Genomic DNA, 19260 nt, shown 5'->3' with positions numbered 1-19260 from the left:
ATATTCTCAGCTACTAAGTTTCTCAGAATGAGCTATAATAGGTTATACCACTACAAGTCACAATTTCCCTGTACCTGGAACTTATAGAGCTATACTTGCTAAGCGTGCTGTGAATTTACCCATCATTTTTCACTCATTACATTGATTCTTTAAAATGCTACTTTGTTAATCATGTCTGCTAGTGACAATTTTTGTCTGGTGAGTATTTTGAGAGCCATTTTCTTCCAAGTGAAAGAGGGGTTTCAAAATAATCAACAATTTAAAGAATGGTATTGAAACTCCTGAAAAAATTAAAAAGCCGAAGATGTACTATTGTGATGTATTTACATGATCATGCACTAGAAACTGAAAATTGGAGCCAGTTATTTTCTGAATCGGACATTGGAGTGAAGGAGTGAGCAGCAGTAGCTGCTATGACAATTCCTGCTGTGGAAAGTTACCAAACACTGCTCTACAGTGCCTGGGGTTATATGAATCTGACATTCAAAGTGAAATGCTGTAAATGCTTCAACCTCTAGGCCTTTATGAAGAAATTAATTGTCTGTTATAGTTAATATTTCATTATTTTAGTAAAAAGGATAAAAGGTGAGAACTTAATTCTTCTTTTTAACAGGTGACATATGCAATATGAAGGGTTGGAGGCATAGATGAGTCAAAACATTAACAATGGCTTTTTTACTACTTAATATGAGTAGAAGAAACTTTCACACGAGAAAAGCAGAGGAACAGCAGTGTCATCAAAATATCTAGTTTTCTGGCTAAGAAAATGCCAGCCGAAATTTCAATAGAGAAAATATCTGGTATGCAGTTGTATACATTAGAATTTTAATATTCACAATTTCTGTTTCTTGAATAAATTCAGGCTTAAGTAAGCATATTTTGCTACCTTGGCATTTTTCATTTACTTCAAATTGACTGTCCTATATTCTTTAGTTCACCTTTTACATTGTACAAGCTGCTGCAAACTGTTAAACTGTTACAATATAAAGCAAGTAAGCAACCTGTTATGGTTGAGCTTGAGCTTTGATTTCCAGCCCCTACATGTAGCCAGTAAATTAATCTAAAATTATTTAACTCAGTTTAAATGAAGTAGCATCTGTGTTGATAAAGGTCAAACTCCATCCCCTTTTTTCTGTTTAAATTTGAAGTCTTGCATTTGAGTTTTTAGCACTGGTGTAATAATTAACCTGCCATTTTCTGCTGACAAAGATTCTTCAGCATTTTAATCTGGTAGCATTTTTTAATAATTTATTTCTATTACTCAATGTCATAAACAACACAGGAGAGAGGCATAATGTAGTTAGTAGATATACTTTTAAAATATAGAACAATGAAAATTAAAAATGTTCCATATTTGTTGCAAATTGGATCTCACATGATGAAGCCATATTTTAATAACGCAATTTTCCTTACAATTCTTGTCCTTTGACTACCAACTGTTCCCAAGAGCTAAACTCTAGCACACTGATATAGGAGTGTCTTTGAAATATGGCATCAATGTCGACCTCACTGCATGCCTGAAGCATCAGTGAATGTGTTTTTCCCTTGCAGACTAAGCAGAGAAACAAGAACTTAGAAAAACTTTTTTCTAACTCACCTCCCATCAGAAATCAGCTAAATGACCTTCTGAACCTCTAAACAGTGGCTCAATTTTTTTTTTAAGTCCCTGCTGTGAGCCAGCAAGATTTCCCATGTGGCCGCTGTAGGCGCTTTCCTGGATGCCAACATCCCTCTTCAGACTGAAAGCATATACCATTTTGATACACAAATAGGTTTACTAGTTCCCTTAATCCTCCTCATCCATTAGTCTGATGCTATTATAATGAGCTAATTTTCAATATTATCCCACAGACTTGGTATACTATGACCTGAATCAATCTGATTCATTTATCTGATCAGTTCATTGATAACAGGAATATTCAACTAATCCTCACATTTTATGATTAAATTAATTATTTGTGACTTTGCAGAAAGTAACTACTATTTTAATCAAATCAATAAAAGGATTATTAGAGTTATTATTGTTTTAATTGGATAATGTCTCCATCAGTGACAGAGACAGGAGGATCAAGTACACCCTCAACAAATTTGCAGATGACACTGAGCTGTGTGGTGCAGTTGCCCCCGCTGAGGAATGAGATGCCATCCAGAGGGACCTGGAGAAGCTCAAGAAATGGCACCATAAGAACCTCACAAGGTTTAACAAGACCAGGTTCAAGGTGCTGCACCTGGGTCGGGACAAGTCTCAGTGTCAGCACAGGCTGATGAGCAGGAGAATGAACAGACCGAGAACAGCCCTGAGGAGTAGGATTTGCTGGACATGACCCAGCAATGTGACATTTACCTACATTTGATTAAATTAGCTCAAATATTTTCATATACTTAAAAATAAAGAACCTTGTGAAGAAGCATCCCAAGACTACTTTGAGTACCCAAATTAATGAAAATCTAAATTAATGTCTACTCCTTGATGTACTGTTATAAAAAGGGAGTAATAAGTGCATATCACCTTCTTCAATTCACAGAGAATAAAACTGTGATCTTAAATGACAACTGGCTATATTGTTTCATATAATCAACTTAAAAAGTATTGATAGAAATGATGAAGAGCACAACATCATTGCACTGATAAATCTGAAGCAAACCCATTACAAACCTTTTAAATACTCATGTGGTACTCATGTGTATATAACTCTTATGACTATATACCAACCAAACACTAATAAAATTGAAAATTGTTTCCAAAACTGCTGGCAAAAAGTAAGAAATTACCAATATGCTGCAGCCAAAAAATTATCAGCAGGGTCAACTGCTCTTGATGAAGATGTTGTCATTTTACATCTCTTTAATTCCAAGGGTGTGAAACATTGCCTTTAGTCAAAACAAAAAGCCTTTTTCTTCCAAAATTTAGACTTCAAATAGAAAAGTCTTAGTATCAGGTATCACAAATATTTAATGTTGTGCAGTGAGTAGGATCCGATGCTTTTATGTCTCTTTCAAACTTTGTTGAATGTGCTGCTCTTCAAAATGCCACTACAGCTAATTGTTTTCTATATTCAACATTACCATTTCTTGAAATATAAATTATTTAATTGTTTCTTTTACCTGGACATGGGGAAGGTAACAGCCATGTTACAGTGTTGCAGAACTAAGTCAGCGTGCCTGCTCTGGTGTTGTCCCAGCAGGCAGCCTCCATTTTCTGGCACCAGCCCTGCAGATGTGGTGGTGATGCCGTTTTATGTAGAACATGGGTGGTAGCATTTGGTGATAATGACAGTGCAGGATTGGCATGAAAAGGGCTGTCCCAGCCCAGTCTGGCAGGGGAGCTGCAGGTGAAATAAGGAAAGGAAGTATAGGGGGGCAGGGGCTGCCCATGGTAGTGGAGGGTGGCTGCTTTGGACTGCAGTTAGCGAAGCCACCAGACCACAGCACACTTCTGTCTTCTACTTCCTCTGCCACTGAGCTGTACTGTTGCCAATAATCTAAAGGACATATAAGAAGGCAGCAAGCCGTACCCAGTAGTGTTCTTACCGGGAGCTCTGAAACTCTCTGAATCCTTGGGTAAAGAGACCTCTGTACCTTTCTTTCACTGGGAGCCCTGGGGCTGATCTGCTGGCATGACCTCTAGTGAGGAAGTGCCATGTCAGAGTGGGTGGAATGCTGGTGGCAGCCAGCACAGTTCCTCAAGATTGGTGTCTCTTGGTCATCATGGAGGCATGTAATGGAGAGCTTTGGTGTGAGGCTGGGAGAGCTGTGGGCACAGTGGCAGGCGCTGCTGGCAGCATCAGAGCTTGGTTGCTTCATTTAGTGGCTCTCCTGTCTCTGACAGCTTGGACAGGAACATGAGCAGATCTTCCACCCTCCTCTTCCTTCACCACTCAGCCAAGGAGTGTTGCAACTTTCTGCAGAGATTTACATAAACATAAAGAAGCATCTTCTCCTGTCCCTCCATATCTTATCTAGTATCCTGTGATAGATAGCATCATGATCCTACAAGGAGCTGGGACTTCCCCAGAGCTGTGGACAGAAGCAACTCTCCAGCACCCATTCTTTTTTTTTTTTTCACAGAGTGAAAAAAAAGTTTTTAAACACAAATTTTCTCAGTAAGCTATTTTTCCTGAACCTAGTTTCTCTGAAGTCTAGTAAATCTATTCTGCTGCAACCAGCAAAGTAAAATAGTATGTGGCTATGGGATTATTCATTCAAAAAAGACAGAAACCACCATACAAACACCTTATACTTTTATTGTGGATGTGTGCATATACACATTTCACAATGTAAGTGAAATTGAATAATGGTAAGAGCAGATAAATTTTTGGATACAAACCAAGATTCTGAACAAACCACAATGCTAAATTCCTTAATTGTGCCACAATTGTACTAAATGCATGATCAAAAAAACCCCCAACCAACCAAAAAAAAAAAAAACCAACAACCCCAAAAACCAAAAAAACAAAACCACAAAAAAAAACAAACAAAAAAAAACCCCAACAACAAAAAAAAACCTGCAAAAGGGACTTCTAATTAATTCCAAGATTAAGCACAGAGAAGAAAAAAATGTGACATATAAGCAAAAGCTGAATTTCTTATTCATAAGTTAGGTAAATTAGAACACAAACAAGAGTTTCATCAGAGCTGAATTATGGTGTAATGCATACATGAAACTGGAAGATATCTGGTAAGCACCATACAAATTAACATAATGTATCTCAGTATTCAACAATCTCTAATAGCCTGTAATCCAGTTTCCACTTACTAATGCCATCTTTGAATATCCTGGAGAAAAAAGTATTTTAAAGTTTGGCAAGACTGTTCAGAATTACATTAATGAACTCAATTATTTCACCTAAAGAACTCAGAAGAAAACAAATCGTCACTATGTATTCATTATGCTTTTTTTTGGTTTCATACAGTAAATGACAGTACTTCTGACAGCTACTAAGCTGGAAATCTCTTTTGCTGGAAAAAAAGACAGGGTTCAAATATTGAGAGTCAGTGAAGCAAAAGTGAATTAAAAAATCCCATGCTCTGTTATTTCTACATTTTTCATCCCATAGTCTTCTTGTTTGTTGCACCTGTTGTTTACACTCCCATTGTAATGACTGACTATGGGTTCAATATAAAGTCAGAAATTCCATTCTCAAAATTTGAACCAAATTAAAACTCACACTATGGCTACGGAAGGAAGATGTTACATTACTTCCAAAAATAGAGTTTTGGTAAGTTTTAGATAATTTTTAAAGATGCTTGATTTTTCAGTGCCCCTTACTGGAATTCTCAACATTTGATATTAACAATAGGTTACTCTTAATTTCCCTGCATTTCTGTCCTTGCCCATTTCCCCCTTTCTTTTTCCTTACAGTGGTTTTAAAAGACAAATTTCATTTGTCATCTCTTGTATCAAAAATTGTACCTAGAAATTATTTAGTACTAATCTAATCCAATTAAATTCATTAGAACAAGGATGACCCTTGACATTCCTATCATCATTCCTAAAGAGTAAAATGCAAGGCATTTCTATAAATATTAATTAAACTGATGTAGGAATTAAAGTGTTCTAGGCATAACAACAAAAAATATTATGGTACAAGAATATTAATGTAAGTTTTTAAATAATCACAAACCAGACCACGTCAAAAATTAATTTTCTCTTTTACTCTCCATTTGTCTTCACTGGATTTTTTTGAATGCATTTTTTCTTTTCGTTATTACTATATTTGATGAATACTCATTTGACAACCTCCTTTTAGTAACAAGGGTCTAAGAACAATTAACAGAATAATTATTACTTCTATTCAATGTAATTATTTAGTGTTGACTTCAGGAGAATTCAAACCCAGTTATGACCAGCATCCCTGTGAGAACCAGTTTTCTTTCACAAAAATTAATAAATAAGCACACCTCTCTTCCAACCAGTTCATAGATTATAGCACCAACGACATTACTAATGCCAAATTAAGATGGTTTGTGCTATTTTTTTTCTTCTGGAACTGCTGTATGGCAGCATATAAATTGGTAACAAAGTAGTGTTAAGGACAGAAAAGAAAGAAACAAATTTCGTCCACTTAAATCTATGAACAGTGGCAACACTACCCCAAACACATCAGTAATTTACTCACATAAATCTACTACAGTTTGTGCTGAATGCAGAAATGGTAAAAAAATCTATCTGTGAACTGAAAATAAAAAGACAATATATTCTAAGTTCACAAGGTTATGTTGCCAGTTTGAATAATTAAGAAGACAAAAAATTGCTCCTCCTCAAACTAGATGAGAAAAGAGTCTTCCTCTGAAGCTATAACCCCATCTAGTGGGACTTCTTTTTAATAGCTGGTAAGATTTGATCTTTTCATTACTCTGAGTATTTTGTGTTAGTAAAGACTATCAAATGAAAGTGGGAGATTCCCAAGTTTTGTCTACTCCAGACTTTTCCTTAAAGGATTCTGAATTTGCTACTTTTATGATTACCTCATCAATTATAAAGGGTTGGCACAGTAAGGAAGGTATCTACTGTATTATCTGGATAAATGCTAAATAAACTTAGTGCCACACTGTGGAAAAAAACCATGGTTTATGAGATTTTTGATTATAAGCAGAAAAGTGCAATGTAGAAATTGTGTTGGTCAACAGTCCTCAGAGTACCTCGCCTTCATGAATTTTCTTCAAAGTTTTCTTCCCTCATTGAAATTAATAAAGCACAAGGGGACACAAGAGCATAAAAGAATGTAATTGTACTGTAGTGAATGTTGGGGATTAGGATATGATGAATTTAACCAAAACAGTAATGAATTCTTGTAGCGTTCACAGTTAAATTGCTGTATGAACACTGGTTTTGTTCCTTGCCCTGAATGACACAAAGAAATTGAGGAGTAAGATGGCTCATTCGTTCTAAACTCTTTCACTGGGAACGATGACTTATAGAGAAGGGAGAGAGTGAAGGGTGTTTCTGATGCCTACTATTTATAGTTTATCACATTACTGTAACATATTGCTCACTCAGGGCAGAAACCACAACAAGTGCCTTTGCTGCAGAATAAGCTGGGCCACCTCTTGCACACACTATTGTGCCATTGATAGAAGCCTTCCTGTTGTTTTATTGACAGCTCACTGAGTAAGGCTATCTTCATCAGCACCCTGCCAAGACAGAGCACTCTCACAAGCTGCAGGGATTTCACAAACTCTGTTGACCCAAACAACATCATCTTCTGCATTCAAACGATTCTGTAATCTTTCGTATTCATTTGATGAGTAATTATGGTTATCAGCACTGACATACAATTTATCACCAATTTTCAAAAGAGCTCATACAGTGAAAGAAATGGGGCAGTTACACTTCATTCAGACCAGCCACTGCATACTTGAAAAGTTGGTCAGACAGTGCAATTGTGGCTTCTGTTTCAAAGCCTCTGAGTCTTTAAGACTGTCAAGACGTGAGACTTAAAACTGAAGAGCAGATTTGTAGAGCTACACCAAACTTCCACCTATTCTCATTCGGAGACAGTGTATACTTATGCAACTAGTGGAAAACACAATCAACAGCAAAGGGTCTCCTGACAAACTCCACCACCTTTCTGCAGCCAACAGCTTGGAAGACTTTGTGCTGGTTAATAGCTCTTAATGGAGTTTACTCCATCAACTTGTGTAATTATCTGTTAAACCACTTGTAGTTTTTTAACCAGAATATCCGTAGAAATGAGTTTAATGATTTAGTTACAATTTGACTGGAAAAGCAGTTGCTTCTGTTGGTTTTAAACTTGTTTCTTGATAATCCCATTTAATGCCTCCTTTTCTTGCCTAACAGAATATCAAGCAATGACAGCACTTTCTCCATGCCAGTCGGGATTTTATAACTGCTATTGTATCATTCCCTTCCCTCTGTTATCTCTCATTTATGAAAGCCATTCCCTGACTCTTTTGCTAATTACTTCCTTTTTGAGATGGGGTTACAACAGCATAGAGACTTCACAGATTCATGCCATATTTTCACCTTCTTTCTTAACTAGCTAATTCCTATTATTTTAAAAAGGTCTATTTTCATTTTTAAACACCTTTGAGCATTCAGAATCACAGAATCACAGAATTGTTAGGGTTGGAAGTGATCTTTGGAGGTCACCTAGTCCAACTGCCCTGAGGCAGGGTCACCTAGATAAGGTGACAGGAATATGTCCAAGTATTCCTTGGATTTGGAATGTTTCCAGAGAGGGAGACTATGACCTTTTGAGCAGCTTGTTCCAAGTGCTCTGCTAGCTTCAATGTAAAGAATTTCTTCCTCATGTTGAGCTAACACTTCTTGGGCTTTCTGTCTAAGGCCATTGCCATTGCTCTGTGTCCTGTCACTGGACACTGCTAAAAGTCTGGCATCATCCTCCTTCTCCAGTTTTGCATCATCATCAAACTTGCTGAGCATACACTCTATCCTCTTCTCCAGGTTGTTGATAAACAAGTTGAGTAGGACTGTGTTGTGGTGCATTTATTACATTTATTTCCCTTGATCATAATGTGTCATCTTTTTCTCTTCCTATCAGCGTGCTAATGGTTCATTGTTAAAGTTGCCCTCTCCTAGTTTAATCTCATTTCCCCTAAAAACCCCATTTATTGTCTAAAGTTCTGTTATTCTCTTCCCCTTAGCTGTCACACCTACCCATTCCTCTTCATACCTTCCTCATACCTACCCATTCTTCTAGAAAGTTCTGTGTCTATATTATGTTCTTCAATGTCCCATTGGTTTATATGAATTAACCTCTCCCCGTCATCCCCATTGGGTTTTGTTTATTCCATCCCACCTTAATCTCCTCCCCCACAGTACCCTCATTAGCTGATTGTTTGTACCCTCCCACTGAACCTCCCCAGTTTATTAGCTGCTACACAGATGTGTTTGGGGTCTTCTGTCCTTAGATCCTCTAGATATTAAAGACTCTCTTGAACTCATATAGAAGGCCTCCCTTGCCTCTGCCTCTTCTTAACCACACCCAAGCACCCTAGAGCAGCTGCTCTAAAGCTGTCTCTAGGAGGAAATTAACTCCTAGGGATACCCACTTGTCCTAGTGAGGATTGAGCTCGCCATCCACTCCAGTGCTGCAGCAAGACTGGACTCAGTATTGATCCCAGGAGAAAACCACTGGCTGCAGGCCTCCAACTGGATGGTACTCCACTGATCACGATCTTCAGAGTTCTGCTACTTAGTCAGTTCTTAACCCACCTCATTGTCCATTAGTCTAGCCCACATTTTCTGATCTTACCTATGAGGATGTTATGGGAAACACTGTAAAAACTTTGCTGAAGTCAAGACAGACTACATCCACTGCTTTCCCCTCGTCAACGCATCTGCCATGTCATCATAGAAACTGTCAGATTTTGTCAAATATAACTTCCCCTCAGTGAATCTGTGCAGTTCTTTGGTTCCTAATAACACAACTGTAAATCGGTATATTTATGACTATTCTGAAATTAAAAAAAACTAAAAAAACAAACCGTACCCGAAAAATCTAACCCAAGAGCAAACCACACACACAGACATGTCAGCTTCCAGCCTGCAAGAGTTCACTAGCTGTGCTCTTGCTGACTATAAGAGCCATGCACAGCTTCCTGGGATAGAAGGGATGGGATGAGATGGGATGGGATGGGATGGGATGGGATGGGATGGGATGGAATGGGATGGGATGGGATGGGATGGGATGGGATGGGATGGGATTGGATAGGGATGGGATGGGATGGGATGGGATGGGATGGGATGGGATGGGATGGGATGGGATGGGATGGGATGGGATGGATCAGCAGCTCTGAAGCAGCACAGCTCACCCAGCTGCCATAGCACCATTGTCTCACCTACCCACAAGGAGTTTCCCAGTAATGCCAAAATCAGCCAGATAGAAACTTCCCAATACAGTTTTGAGTACTAGAAAGCAAGAATTCTTTATTGCAGCATGTTGCTCACCAGGGGGATTCTTCCTCCATTCAAGCATTGGGTGAGCAGAGATTTTATCATACACACTGACTACATATTCATTAGCTATCTCCACTTCCTTGACTTTATTTGACACAGTCACACCTGTTATTGGAAGTTCTTATATGATTCTCTGGGATTTGTGTTCAACATCCAGTGTCCTTTTCAGGTGGCTGTTCCTCTACCCGCTGCTTTTAAGCACAGTATCTTTGTTTTGCATAACTTCTACTTTGTCAGACTTACATAGCTGAGCTGGCATCCTGCTAGCATTTTGCATGACTTCTGTTTCCCTAAGTTACATCCTTAATTTATTTCTCCAAAGCTAAGCATTGTGTTCTGGAGTCTTTGATAAGAGTAAAGACTGTACTGTTCTACTATTCTTATTGAGTGAGTAAAATGCTATTCTAGTGTCCTTATCAGGAGGAGAGAGGTCAATCTGACCTGGTGCTTGTGCTGCCCTTACTTTATTCTCTCTGTCCCTGCTAGGACATTTCACTAGGACTGGTTGAAGGCAGCAACTTTATTTTGACCCCTGTATAACACCATAAGATCTCTGAAACAAGAAGACTAAGACATTGCAAGCAGTTTCCTGTGTAAATGTAAAAATTGAATTGGGAGGGAGATTTCTCTCTCCTTTCTGTATTAAAATAAGAGGGAAGATGTGTGACAACAAGGAAGTGTCCAAATAAAGATATTAAACTTCTGTAAACTCTTCCATGAATATTATACATGACATAACATCAACAAAGTTTTAGAAACATGTCATTGAAAAAAAAAATCACATCTCTCTTTACATATAAAGCATTGTGCTCTACACAACAGTTACCAATTTCTACCTCCAAAAATACTACTTTCAAATGAAGAATATTTAATCCAAATCTCCTTTTAACCTCACTAAAACAATTGCAGTGAATCCAATCACAGTTCACTTTATGTCTGCATACCCAGGCATATAGCTCTCACTGATTGCCAAAAGAATTGGACATGCTCAGAGACAGGCCATACTCAGCATCTTCAACTTGGCTATGACCACAGTTGCACTGTGTACCACAAACAAGCATGAAAATCTTTGAGAGAGCAAGGCTTCTCTTACATGGGCTCTATTTTCCATTAATCACAGGTAAATCAGCTTTCCCGTTCCTTCAAAGTGTGCCAGGTCTGTAGATTTCTATTTCTTGTCTGCTCACTTGTGTGGCTACATATATGTTGAATTTTTTCTGAAACCAAAGCCATTCAATGCCTAAAACGAATGTTCTTCATGATTAACATAGGTAAGAATGGAGGATTTAATTACAAAGACTCCAACCTTTTTGAAAGGTGCTCCAAATAAGGTTGGTAAAACCCCTCCATAAAGTAAGACGGCAGCAGTCAAGCTTCCTGGCAGTCAATTTGGACAGCTGCTGCACTCCACTGCAAAAGATCATGTTCCCCTTGATCCTCTGTATGTCTAAAAGTAGCTGGCAGCATGATTTCCTATTCGAGATGGCATTATCTCCCATATTGTGAAAATGACAAATATGGAACTTTGGAGGTTTTGATGGATTGGGTACTGCGGCAACTGTTATCAGACACCGTGTCTGGGATTTAGTGCCACTCAACACCTGCATTGGGAGTGGCTGCTGGGGTCAGCTGTCAGGCCTCTGTAATGCCCAGAGACCACTGTGATGCTCTAGGGCCTTGACCTGGCTTGTAAGGGCATTGAAGGAACACAGAGCCCTTGAATGCCCATTCTCGGGAGTGCAATTCCTTAAGGAGACAGCATCTTCCCTGGATGACCCTGGTAGGTCTGTGGCAGTGGATGCCAAAGACATCAATGGATATCCTTTTGGAGAAGAGAATACCAGTTTCCAGCCTCCCAGAAGATTGCCAAGCCTGTAGATGAAGGCTCTGCAGAGGAGCAGCTGAGCCTGGCCCAGGCAGAGGGCTCAGTGGAGCAAAGCCACCCTGCAGTGGCAGCAGGACAGTCTGGAGAAGGAACTCCTGCAGCAGAAGGGTGAGGACAGCTTGCCTCCCTGACATGGTCTTGGCAGCTCAATTACAGACCGAGGCAGGTGAGTGCCAAGGACAAGATGGGATGGCATGGGAAAGGGGAATGAGCCTTTCACTTCTTGGGGCAGCTGCAGTCCCATCATCTCCTGTCCTAGCAATATTGACAAAGAGCTGTCCTATGAGAGTCTGAAGAGAACCAAAAATGTCCAGTGCCCTTGAAGAGGTGGGAAGACTACAGCAAAAGCCAGATATTCTGAGATATGTTGGAAGACCAAGTGGCCAGGGCCGATTTCAACATGAAGATGATGAGGGCACAGAAACATTAGAAGAAAGGCATAAGTTTAGGTTTATGAAACCTTAGCAGCACGTGACCAGCACACACATGCTAATCTACAAAATGGATGCTCTGCTTTTTATACCCTTGGCCCCTCCCAAAGTCTTGTCAGTCAACTCTTTCTCTGCTGTCCATTTGCGGACATGTTGCCATGCCGTGCCTCCTAGCACACGCTCTCCCTCCCCTAAATGCCCCAACTAGTGACAATACAAGGTGGGAAGGGAAAGAGGACGGTGGGGAAAACATATACAAATAGCATAACTATACATCTATAAATTTTTTTAACATACACATAGTATTGTCCTCTTAATTGTGGGAGTGAACCATCACATTACCCATTTATAACACAGAGCAACTAGGTTGCAAAGGAAAACATGTATGTAGCAGTTTTGGTTAGTATTATCTCTAGTAATGTAATAAAAAGGAAGCATTGGATTATGAAAATGCAGCATCACTCCAGGACATGCACAAGGGAAAAGAAAGAGAAAGCACAAGAGTGTGAAAAACAAAACAAAACAAAAAAAAGGGACAGTATAAGAATGTGAAGCTCTCACCAGCCATAGGCCCTTCCCCAAGATTTAGTTGCTGAGCAATCTTAGTCAAAGTGGTGGTTGCAGAACTGAACTGTTGGGTGCTGGGAGAAGAACCAAAAAAACAGTGGGGAAAAATCCCCAGGAAAATCTGCTGAACACAAAATCTATTTGGTTTACAGTCAGGTTCAGGTGGGAACATCCAGGTGCCCAGGTGCCTGTCTCCAGGGCAGAGAGCTTCAGGTCATTTTGTGGATCACTGGACATTTTGGGTGCCCCTGACACTGTCAGAGAAAACACAGCTGCCCAAGACAACATGGGCTTCTAAAACAACACAGTTGCCCTGCGAGAGCAGTTGAGCCAATTACGGCCCACCAGCCAGATGACCCTCAGGCCACATATGAACTGTCCCTGGTACTTGGGCAGGGGTGGTGGAGAGGAAGGAGGGGAGGGGAAAGTAAAGGAAGAGGCAGAGGGCATGGAGAGTATTGGTGGTTTGCACAAGGGAGCAATAACAAGAGGCTCCATCCTGTCTCCATGAGATTGTTTCCTATCTCACTCATAGCCTATCAGTCACTCTCTGCCCTATCATAACAGAGGTTAGCTACTACACAGTCAAAAGCTCAACTCTTCCATCTTCAAGCTGGGCTTCAACAAAGCTCCCTGGTTTCCACAAATGGGAAATGTTTTGAGTCATTATCCAGTGGCCTCAATTCAGTTCAGTCTCCCATAGGGAGGCAGTAGCAACCCTGAGAGCATATCCCTGCTGTGGGTGGTCACGAGGACACAAAGGATAACCCAGAGACATCCAAGAGTTGAGCATTGCCCCAGCAAGGCAGGCCTGGCCCATCTGTCCCACAGAGCAGCACCCAGCTCAGGCCAGCAGCATCACACACACCAACGCTGGCCATGCACCATATCTACTGCTCCTTGGGAAGAGCCCTCAGTGTCATCCAGCCCCTGGCATGGCATGGATGTATCCCCAGGGCATCCTCCTTGGGATACTCTTGGCCTTGATTTATTGAGATCAACTTATGATTCACCTTCAGACAATTTTGTTAATCCAGGACTTCATTCTACTGCTTAGAAATATTTAGTTCAAACAGTGTTGTGTTGTATTGTGCTTTTTGTTTTATTAGTAGGTTTATGGTTTGATTTGTGGTTTGGTGGTTTTTTTGTTGCTGTTTTCTTTTTGTCTCCGCCTTTTCCCAGTTATTTCGTCAGCCAGTTTCTAGTTTCTATTTCTCCAGACTTTAGCAGTTTACTGAAACTGTTTTTCCTCCCTTGGAATTTTATTGGTTCATGCATTGTGATTCCCGCCTGTTTTTTTACTCCCAATTCTCCTGATTTGTTGAAGATTGTACCTTCACCTGAGACCTGCCCACACATGTAAGTCTTTGTTTGCCCCTTGATTGGGGTCCTAGGAGAAGGAAAAGGGGAAGTTTACCATCAGATAAAGTTACCCTGGGATCCGTGTGCTTCCCTGTGTTTTGTAATGCGCCAAAACAACTGACAGCTGGGATTCAATGGAGCTCCAGGGGGAACCTGCTATCCCCTCTTCTCTTGTCATCAGCTAGCCGGGGAAAGAGAAGCGGCAGTGTTGCAGGTGGCTGACACTTCACAAAACCTCACTAAACTATGTGTAAAAAAACCCATTAGATCTGGTTCATATTTTTACCATGAATATTTTGTCAATATTTTATACTTTTTCTTCAACAAAACAGGCAATTTAACTCCATTAGCTAGAAAAAATGGATTAAAATATAATAAAACTTGCAGGTACCTATGCTGAGATAAAGTACAATTTTAAATTTCAGAGAATATTTTTTATTATCTCTTAGCAGGTGACTGGCTACTGCCAGATATAAGAATTATCTCACAAAACTATCTATGCAGTTTCTAGAATCTTTTTAAAGTAGAAATACCTAACTTAGAAGCCTATCAAACCCAATGACTAATTAGAAAAATTTTCCCCAGGATGACTTATCTTCACTTACAAGTGACCTATCCTCACTTACACTTTCAGCTGACATTTCAACAGTCACTCAAGTTTATTGTATTTTTACAACTCTTTATAGTTTTGACTAAACTGAATAGCATTCTCTAATAAACTCTATAGCTTTGTTAATAATGGCCCCTTCCAGATAGCTTAAAAATATTGCTAAGAATACTCTAAAAAACATAGAGCACAGAACTGGAACTGTACTAGTAATGTCTCTTCACAAACTTAGTATTTATTCCTTTGCTTTGTTGCCACTTCTTTGGACAACCAGCTCCTAATAAGGATTATACATGTAGCTCAGCATGTGAACAAAACTGTTCTAACTTTAAATTCTGTATGCAACAAGACACAAAGTAGTTAATGGGTTTGTTGAGCCCAAATCAATACCCATTTCAGCTGATCATTTGATAGTGGTTTTATATAAAGTGGATTAAATACTTAACTGATATATGTAAATATGTAAATATTTTAATGGTGAAATTTTCAAAATACAGTGTTGAATTAAAGTAATACATTTTACATGAAACTCACGTGGTAGACAGGTTTCTTGCTGATACATTAAGCTTATAAATTCATACCTTTCTGACTGAGGAATCTGTTTGAATTTAAAAAGCTATCATCCATTAGAAGCCTCAGTACGAAAACCAAAACAAACCAACAACAAAAACCAACACTGAAAACTGTACAGGGTTAAGTCCTTTGCCTTTCAAGTCAGTAGAAAAATGGTTACATCTTGAAAAGAGCAAAAATATTACTGTATTTCATGGTGACTATTTTTGAAGGAATGAAACGTTTTGTAAGAGCTTCTTGGCTACTAAAACAAAAAACAAAAAAAAAAAGTGGAAAGCAAGCCTGAAAATCTAAATACAGTTAGCTTGGACTGGCGTGGAAATGTAAAGAAAATATATTGATTTACTAATCCCTATGTAATAAGAAAAATGTTTTCATGCATCCATTTAGCTCACAGAAACTTGTTAGTGGCTGGGGGAGCTGGGGTGTTTAGCCTGGAGAAAAGGAGGCTCAGGGCTGACTGACCCCTCTGCAACCACCTGTAGCCGGGGGGGCCGGCCTCTTTCCCAGGCAGCCAGTGACAGGATAAGAGGACACAGGCTTAAGCTGTGCCGGGACACGTTCACGTTGACATTAGGAAGAATTCTTCACAGAAACGGGTGACTGGACATTGGAATGGGCTGCCCAGGGAAGTGGAGGAATCAGGGACCCTGAAGGGGGTTAAGGGAAGACTGGATGTGGCACTCACTGCCATGTTCTAGGTGACAAGGTGTGTGTTCGGTCGTAGGTTGGACTCGATGACCTCAGAAGCCCCTTCCAGCCCCAGCGTCCCCGATTCCCGGAGGGAAGCCGGCTGCCGCGCGCGCCCCCGTTCGAACCCGCCTCAGGGGCGGGGGCGGTTCGGCGCGAGGGGGGCGGGGCCGCGCGGTCACGTGAGCCCGGCGGAGGCGGCCGCTGCAGCCGCGGGCCCGGCCCGGCCGCTGCGGGAGGGGCCATGGTGGGAGCGACATGAGCCCCGAGCCAGAGCCGGAGCCGCCGCCAGCCCGGGACCGGGCGGCAAAGCCTGAGGAGCCGCCGCCGCCTCCTCTGCCGCCGCCGCCGCCGTCGCAGCCGTCGTGGGAGGGCGGCGGCGACGCCAGGTGGGGCGGCTGCATCATGCTGCGAAAGAGGGTCGGCCTGACGGCGGGCGGCTGTGGCGCGGTGAGTGCTCGGTGGGAGCGGGGGCTCCGCGGCGGCGGCGGCGGCTGCGTGCGGATCCTGCCGGCCCCGAGGGCGGCCGTGCGTTGCGGGCCGGGCCGGGCACGACGCGGGGTGTCAGCGCCCGGTCCGGCCGTGCGGGGTAGCTCCCCCTCGGCTGCCCGCCGAGATGTTCCCCGGAGCGTCCTGCCCCTGGATGCCTTGTGGAAGTTGAGGTGCGGCGGGTTCTTTGCGTCGGCCCTGCCCTACCTTGCCCTGCCCGTCCCTGACAGCCCCGCCACATTCTTTACGAGTTTGTCCGGGCGGAGTAACCTGAGTAACAGCAACAGCACCTGTGAGCAGGTGGCTGTCAATAAGTTTTCTTTTAAAATATATGAATCCGAGGTACCAGGAATGTAAAACTTAGTTTTCCTTAGGAGCTCTTGGAGGTGCTCCGTGTTGAACCTAACCCACGGGCTTAGCGTATGCAGTTTTTATAAGTGTCTGTGCTTTCTTTTTCGTGTCTTCACACTGAGATCTTGTTTTGCAAAAAAAAAGGAGCTGAACGGGAGAGAGTGATCCGTGCCCTGCAAAGTTGTGTTTGTAAACGTGGTAGTCCTGACTAATTGCTCTCTGAAGAAAAAGGCTTAAGCCTTTCTTTCAGTACGTCATTGTGCTCACAAGGTGCCTTAAAGCCAAATCAGAGATCACATCTCTTGAGCTTTCTGCCGTAGATGACAGGTGACTTGTTTCAGGCAGGATGGTACTGGCTGAGGCGATATAACTCATCCTGTTTTGTTGGAGTTAACCCAGAGGTCAGGATGGAGTAGAAAAACCCAGGGGAAGGCACAAAGTAATAAAACAGATGATTCTGGCACTAACAGTTTTTCAAGGGGTACAGGTGCAAAACAAGGCAATGCCTTACCATGCCGGATCTCTTTCAGCAAATTGAAATCACATACATTTTTTTTGCGTCTGAATTGCAAGCTGTTAATAACTTCTCTTGAGGTATATTTATCTTCATGTGTACCTGAATAATTTAGTATTAGTTTGCTCACAAAGTTGGGTATGCTGAAAGCTTTGCATATGCCAAAAGTTATAAAACAGTGCTAGGTTTGTGTCAGGGAGTAAGCATCTCTTTTGTGTGTTACCTGTCCTCCCACAGATAAGCATCTGTGCTATCAGAGAGAAGATAGTGGGCTGTTTTATGTGAAGGTGAAGAGGTATTTTTAGCTGTTATATTTAGTACATTAACAGTGTAGCATTAATGTGATGTCATTACTAGAGCTGAAGAATATTAAAAAAAATCTTGAAACCATCTGTTTGATGCACATACATTCTTTCTACCTTGTATTTAATGAAGATCTTAAGGTACTTTTAGTAGATGATTATTGCAGAGAAGATGTAGAAAAATGTTATTCTGTGGAATGCATTAGTATAGTAATTTCTTTTGTGTAAGTTAATTCCAAAATGCCTGCTTCACACTTCTTGTAGTGTATCACTTCTGCATTTGAGTCTTCCAGTTGTCTTTTAGAAATGGTTATGCTCTTCAAAAAGCAGGTTGGACTCTTCAAGAAATGCAGCTGATATCTGCTGTGTGGTAGAATTGCTGTTTGGGTTTGTGTGCAGTATCTCCCATTAAAGAGTCTAGAGTATATGGAATGCAGTAACCCAGTCTGAAGTCAGACTACACAAATACCGCTGAAAGATCTTTGAAAAGTTAGTGTTTTATTTAAGAAACAGAAGGTTTGTTTTATCAGCTCAGAACATGTGATGAAAGAAAGAGAGGATTGATCTCCTAAGTATATAAAAGAAAAATAGTTGAATTTTTTGATGTATGAACAGAGGTTAGGAAATGGAAGGTACAGGTAGGGAAATTTAAAAAGAAATCAAAGAACTGATTTCTTTCTCTAATTTTGAAAGGTAAACTCAAATGGAAATTAAATCCATAACTGACAAAGGCGCTAACCCATTTTTTTATTAGTGGATGGAATGTCTGATAAGTTGGATTAAGCATTAAAAAAGTGCTTTTGAGTACTTAATATATGCTCATCTATACGTTTGAAAATTTAGCTTCAAAATTACATAAATTCTTAATTTTGTGAAATGATCTGAGGTTTGGTTTTCTGAGGGTATTTTTTGTCCCTTCCCTCTTAGTTGTACCCTTGGCGGACTTTGTGATCCTCTAAAGCATCTCATACAAGACAGACCTCATGTGTCTCTAGCCTTTTCTCAGTAGTGCAGTTATATCATGTTAGGGCCTGCATCTGTTCCTGGCTGAACAGTCTGTTTTGTAATTGCAGTTCCTGCACCTCCCTGTGATTCTCACATGGTTGTCATGTTGCCACAACTCTCTCTGCCTAGACTTTATTGAAAAAGCTTATTCACAGTAAAATATGAGGGGCTGGATCATGGCTTTAGATGTAGTTGCAGAGATCTGTTTGATTTCAGTGGGAGTGCATCCCTGGCATTTGGAAGAGGAAGCTTGCTGCTTGGACTGCTGCTGAAGAAATAAATGCAGAAGTGAAATTTTTGTGAGCTGCTTCTTTGGTCTCTGAAGAATGTGTTAATTTTTCATTTTTAATTTTACTCTTTCTTCACATTAGATCAGTAAGACAAAGTAGAAGAGTATGACCAAGTCTGTTAGGTTGTGCAAGGCTTTCTCTTTCATCCCTCCAACTCGGGTGTAAGAAGCTTCTGGTTTTTGATGTAACTAACTTCACCTTGCTGAATGCATTGGTTTCACTGGATTGAAGAGCTGAAATACAAGTGCTGA

At 40.8% G+C, this 19260-nt stretch overlaps 1 protein-coding gene and 1 long non-coding RNA gene across 2 annotated transcripts in view; one reads left to right on the top strand and one right to left on the bottom strand.

Moving 5' to 3' along the window:
• The window catches only part of LOC135289621 (uncharacterized), a 58360-nt gene extending 42183 nt beyond the window's left edge, over window positions 1–16177 (bottom strand). Inside the window, exon 1 of the long non-coding RNA XR_010352379.1 lies at window positions 16057–16177. This is a non-coding gene — a long non-coding RNA (uncharacterized LOC135289621). The remainder of the gene's footprint in view (window positions 1–16056) is intronic.
• A 91-nt stretch (window positions 16178–16268) lies between these two features.
• The window catches only part of LOC135289619 (hippocampus abundant transcript-like protein 1), a 30119-nt gene continuing 27127 nt past the window's right edge, over window positions 16269–19260 (top strand). Inside the window, exon 1 of the mRNA XM_064403385.1 lies at window positions 16269–16508. Coding sequence (XP_064259455.1) covers window positions 16317–16508 — 192 coding nt within the window. The 5' untranslated portion in view covers window positions 16269–16316. The remainder of the gene's footprint in view (window positions 16509–19260) is intronic.

Source organism: Passer domesticus, chromosome Z (assembly GCF_036417665.1).
Source record: "Passer domesticus isolate bPasDom1 chromosome Z, bPasDom1.hap1, whole genome shotgun sequence".
NCBI classification, from domain to species: Eukaryota; Metazoa; Chordata; class Aves; order Passeriformes; family Passeridae; genus Passer; species Passer domesticus.
The sequence above is the reverse complement of the archived record's forward strand: the minus strand, read 5'-3'. Positions and strand labels throughout refer to the sequence as shown.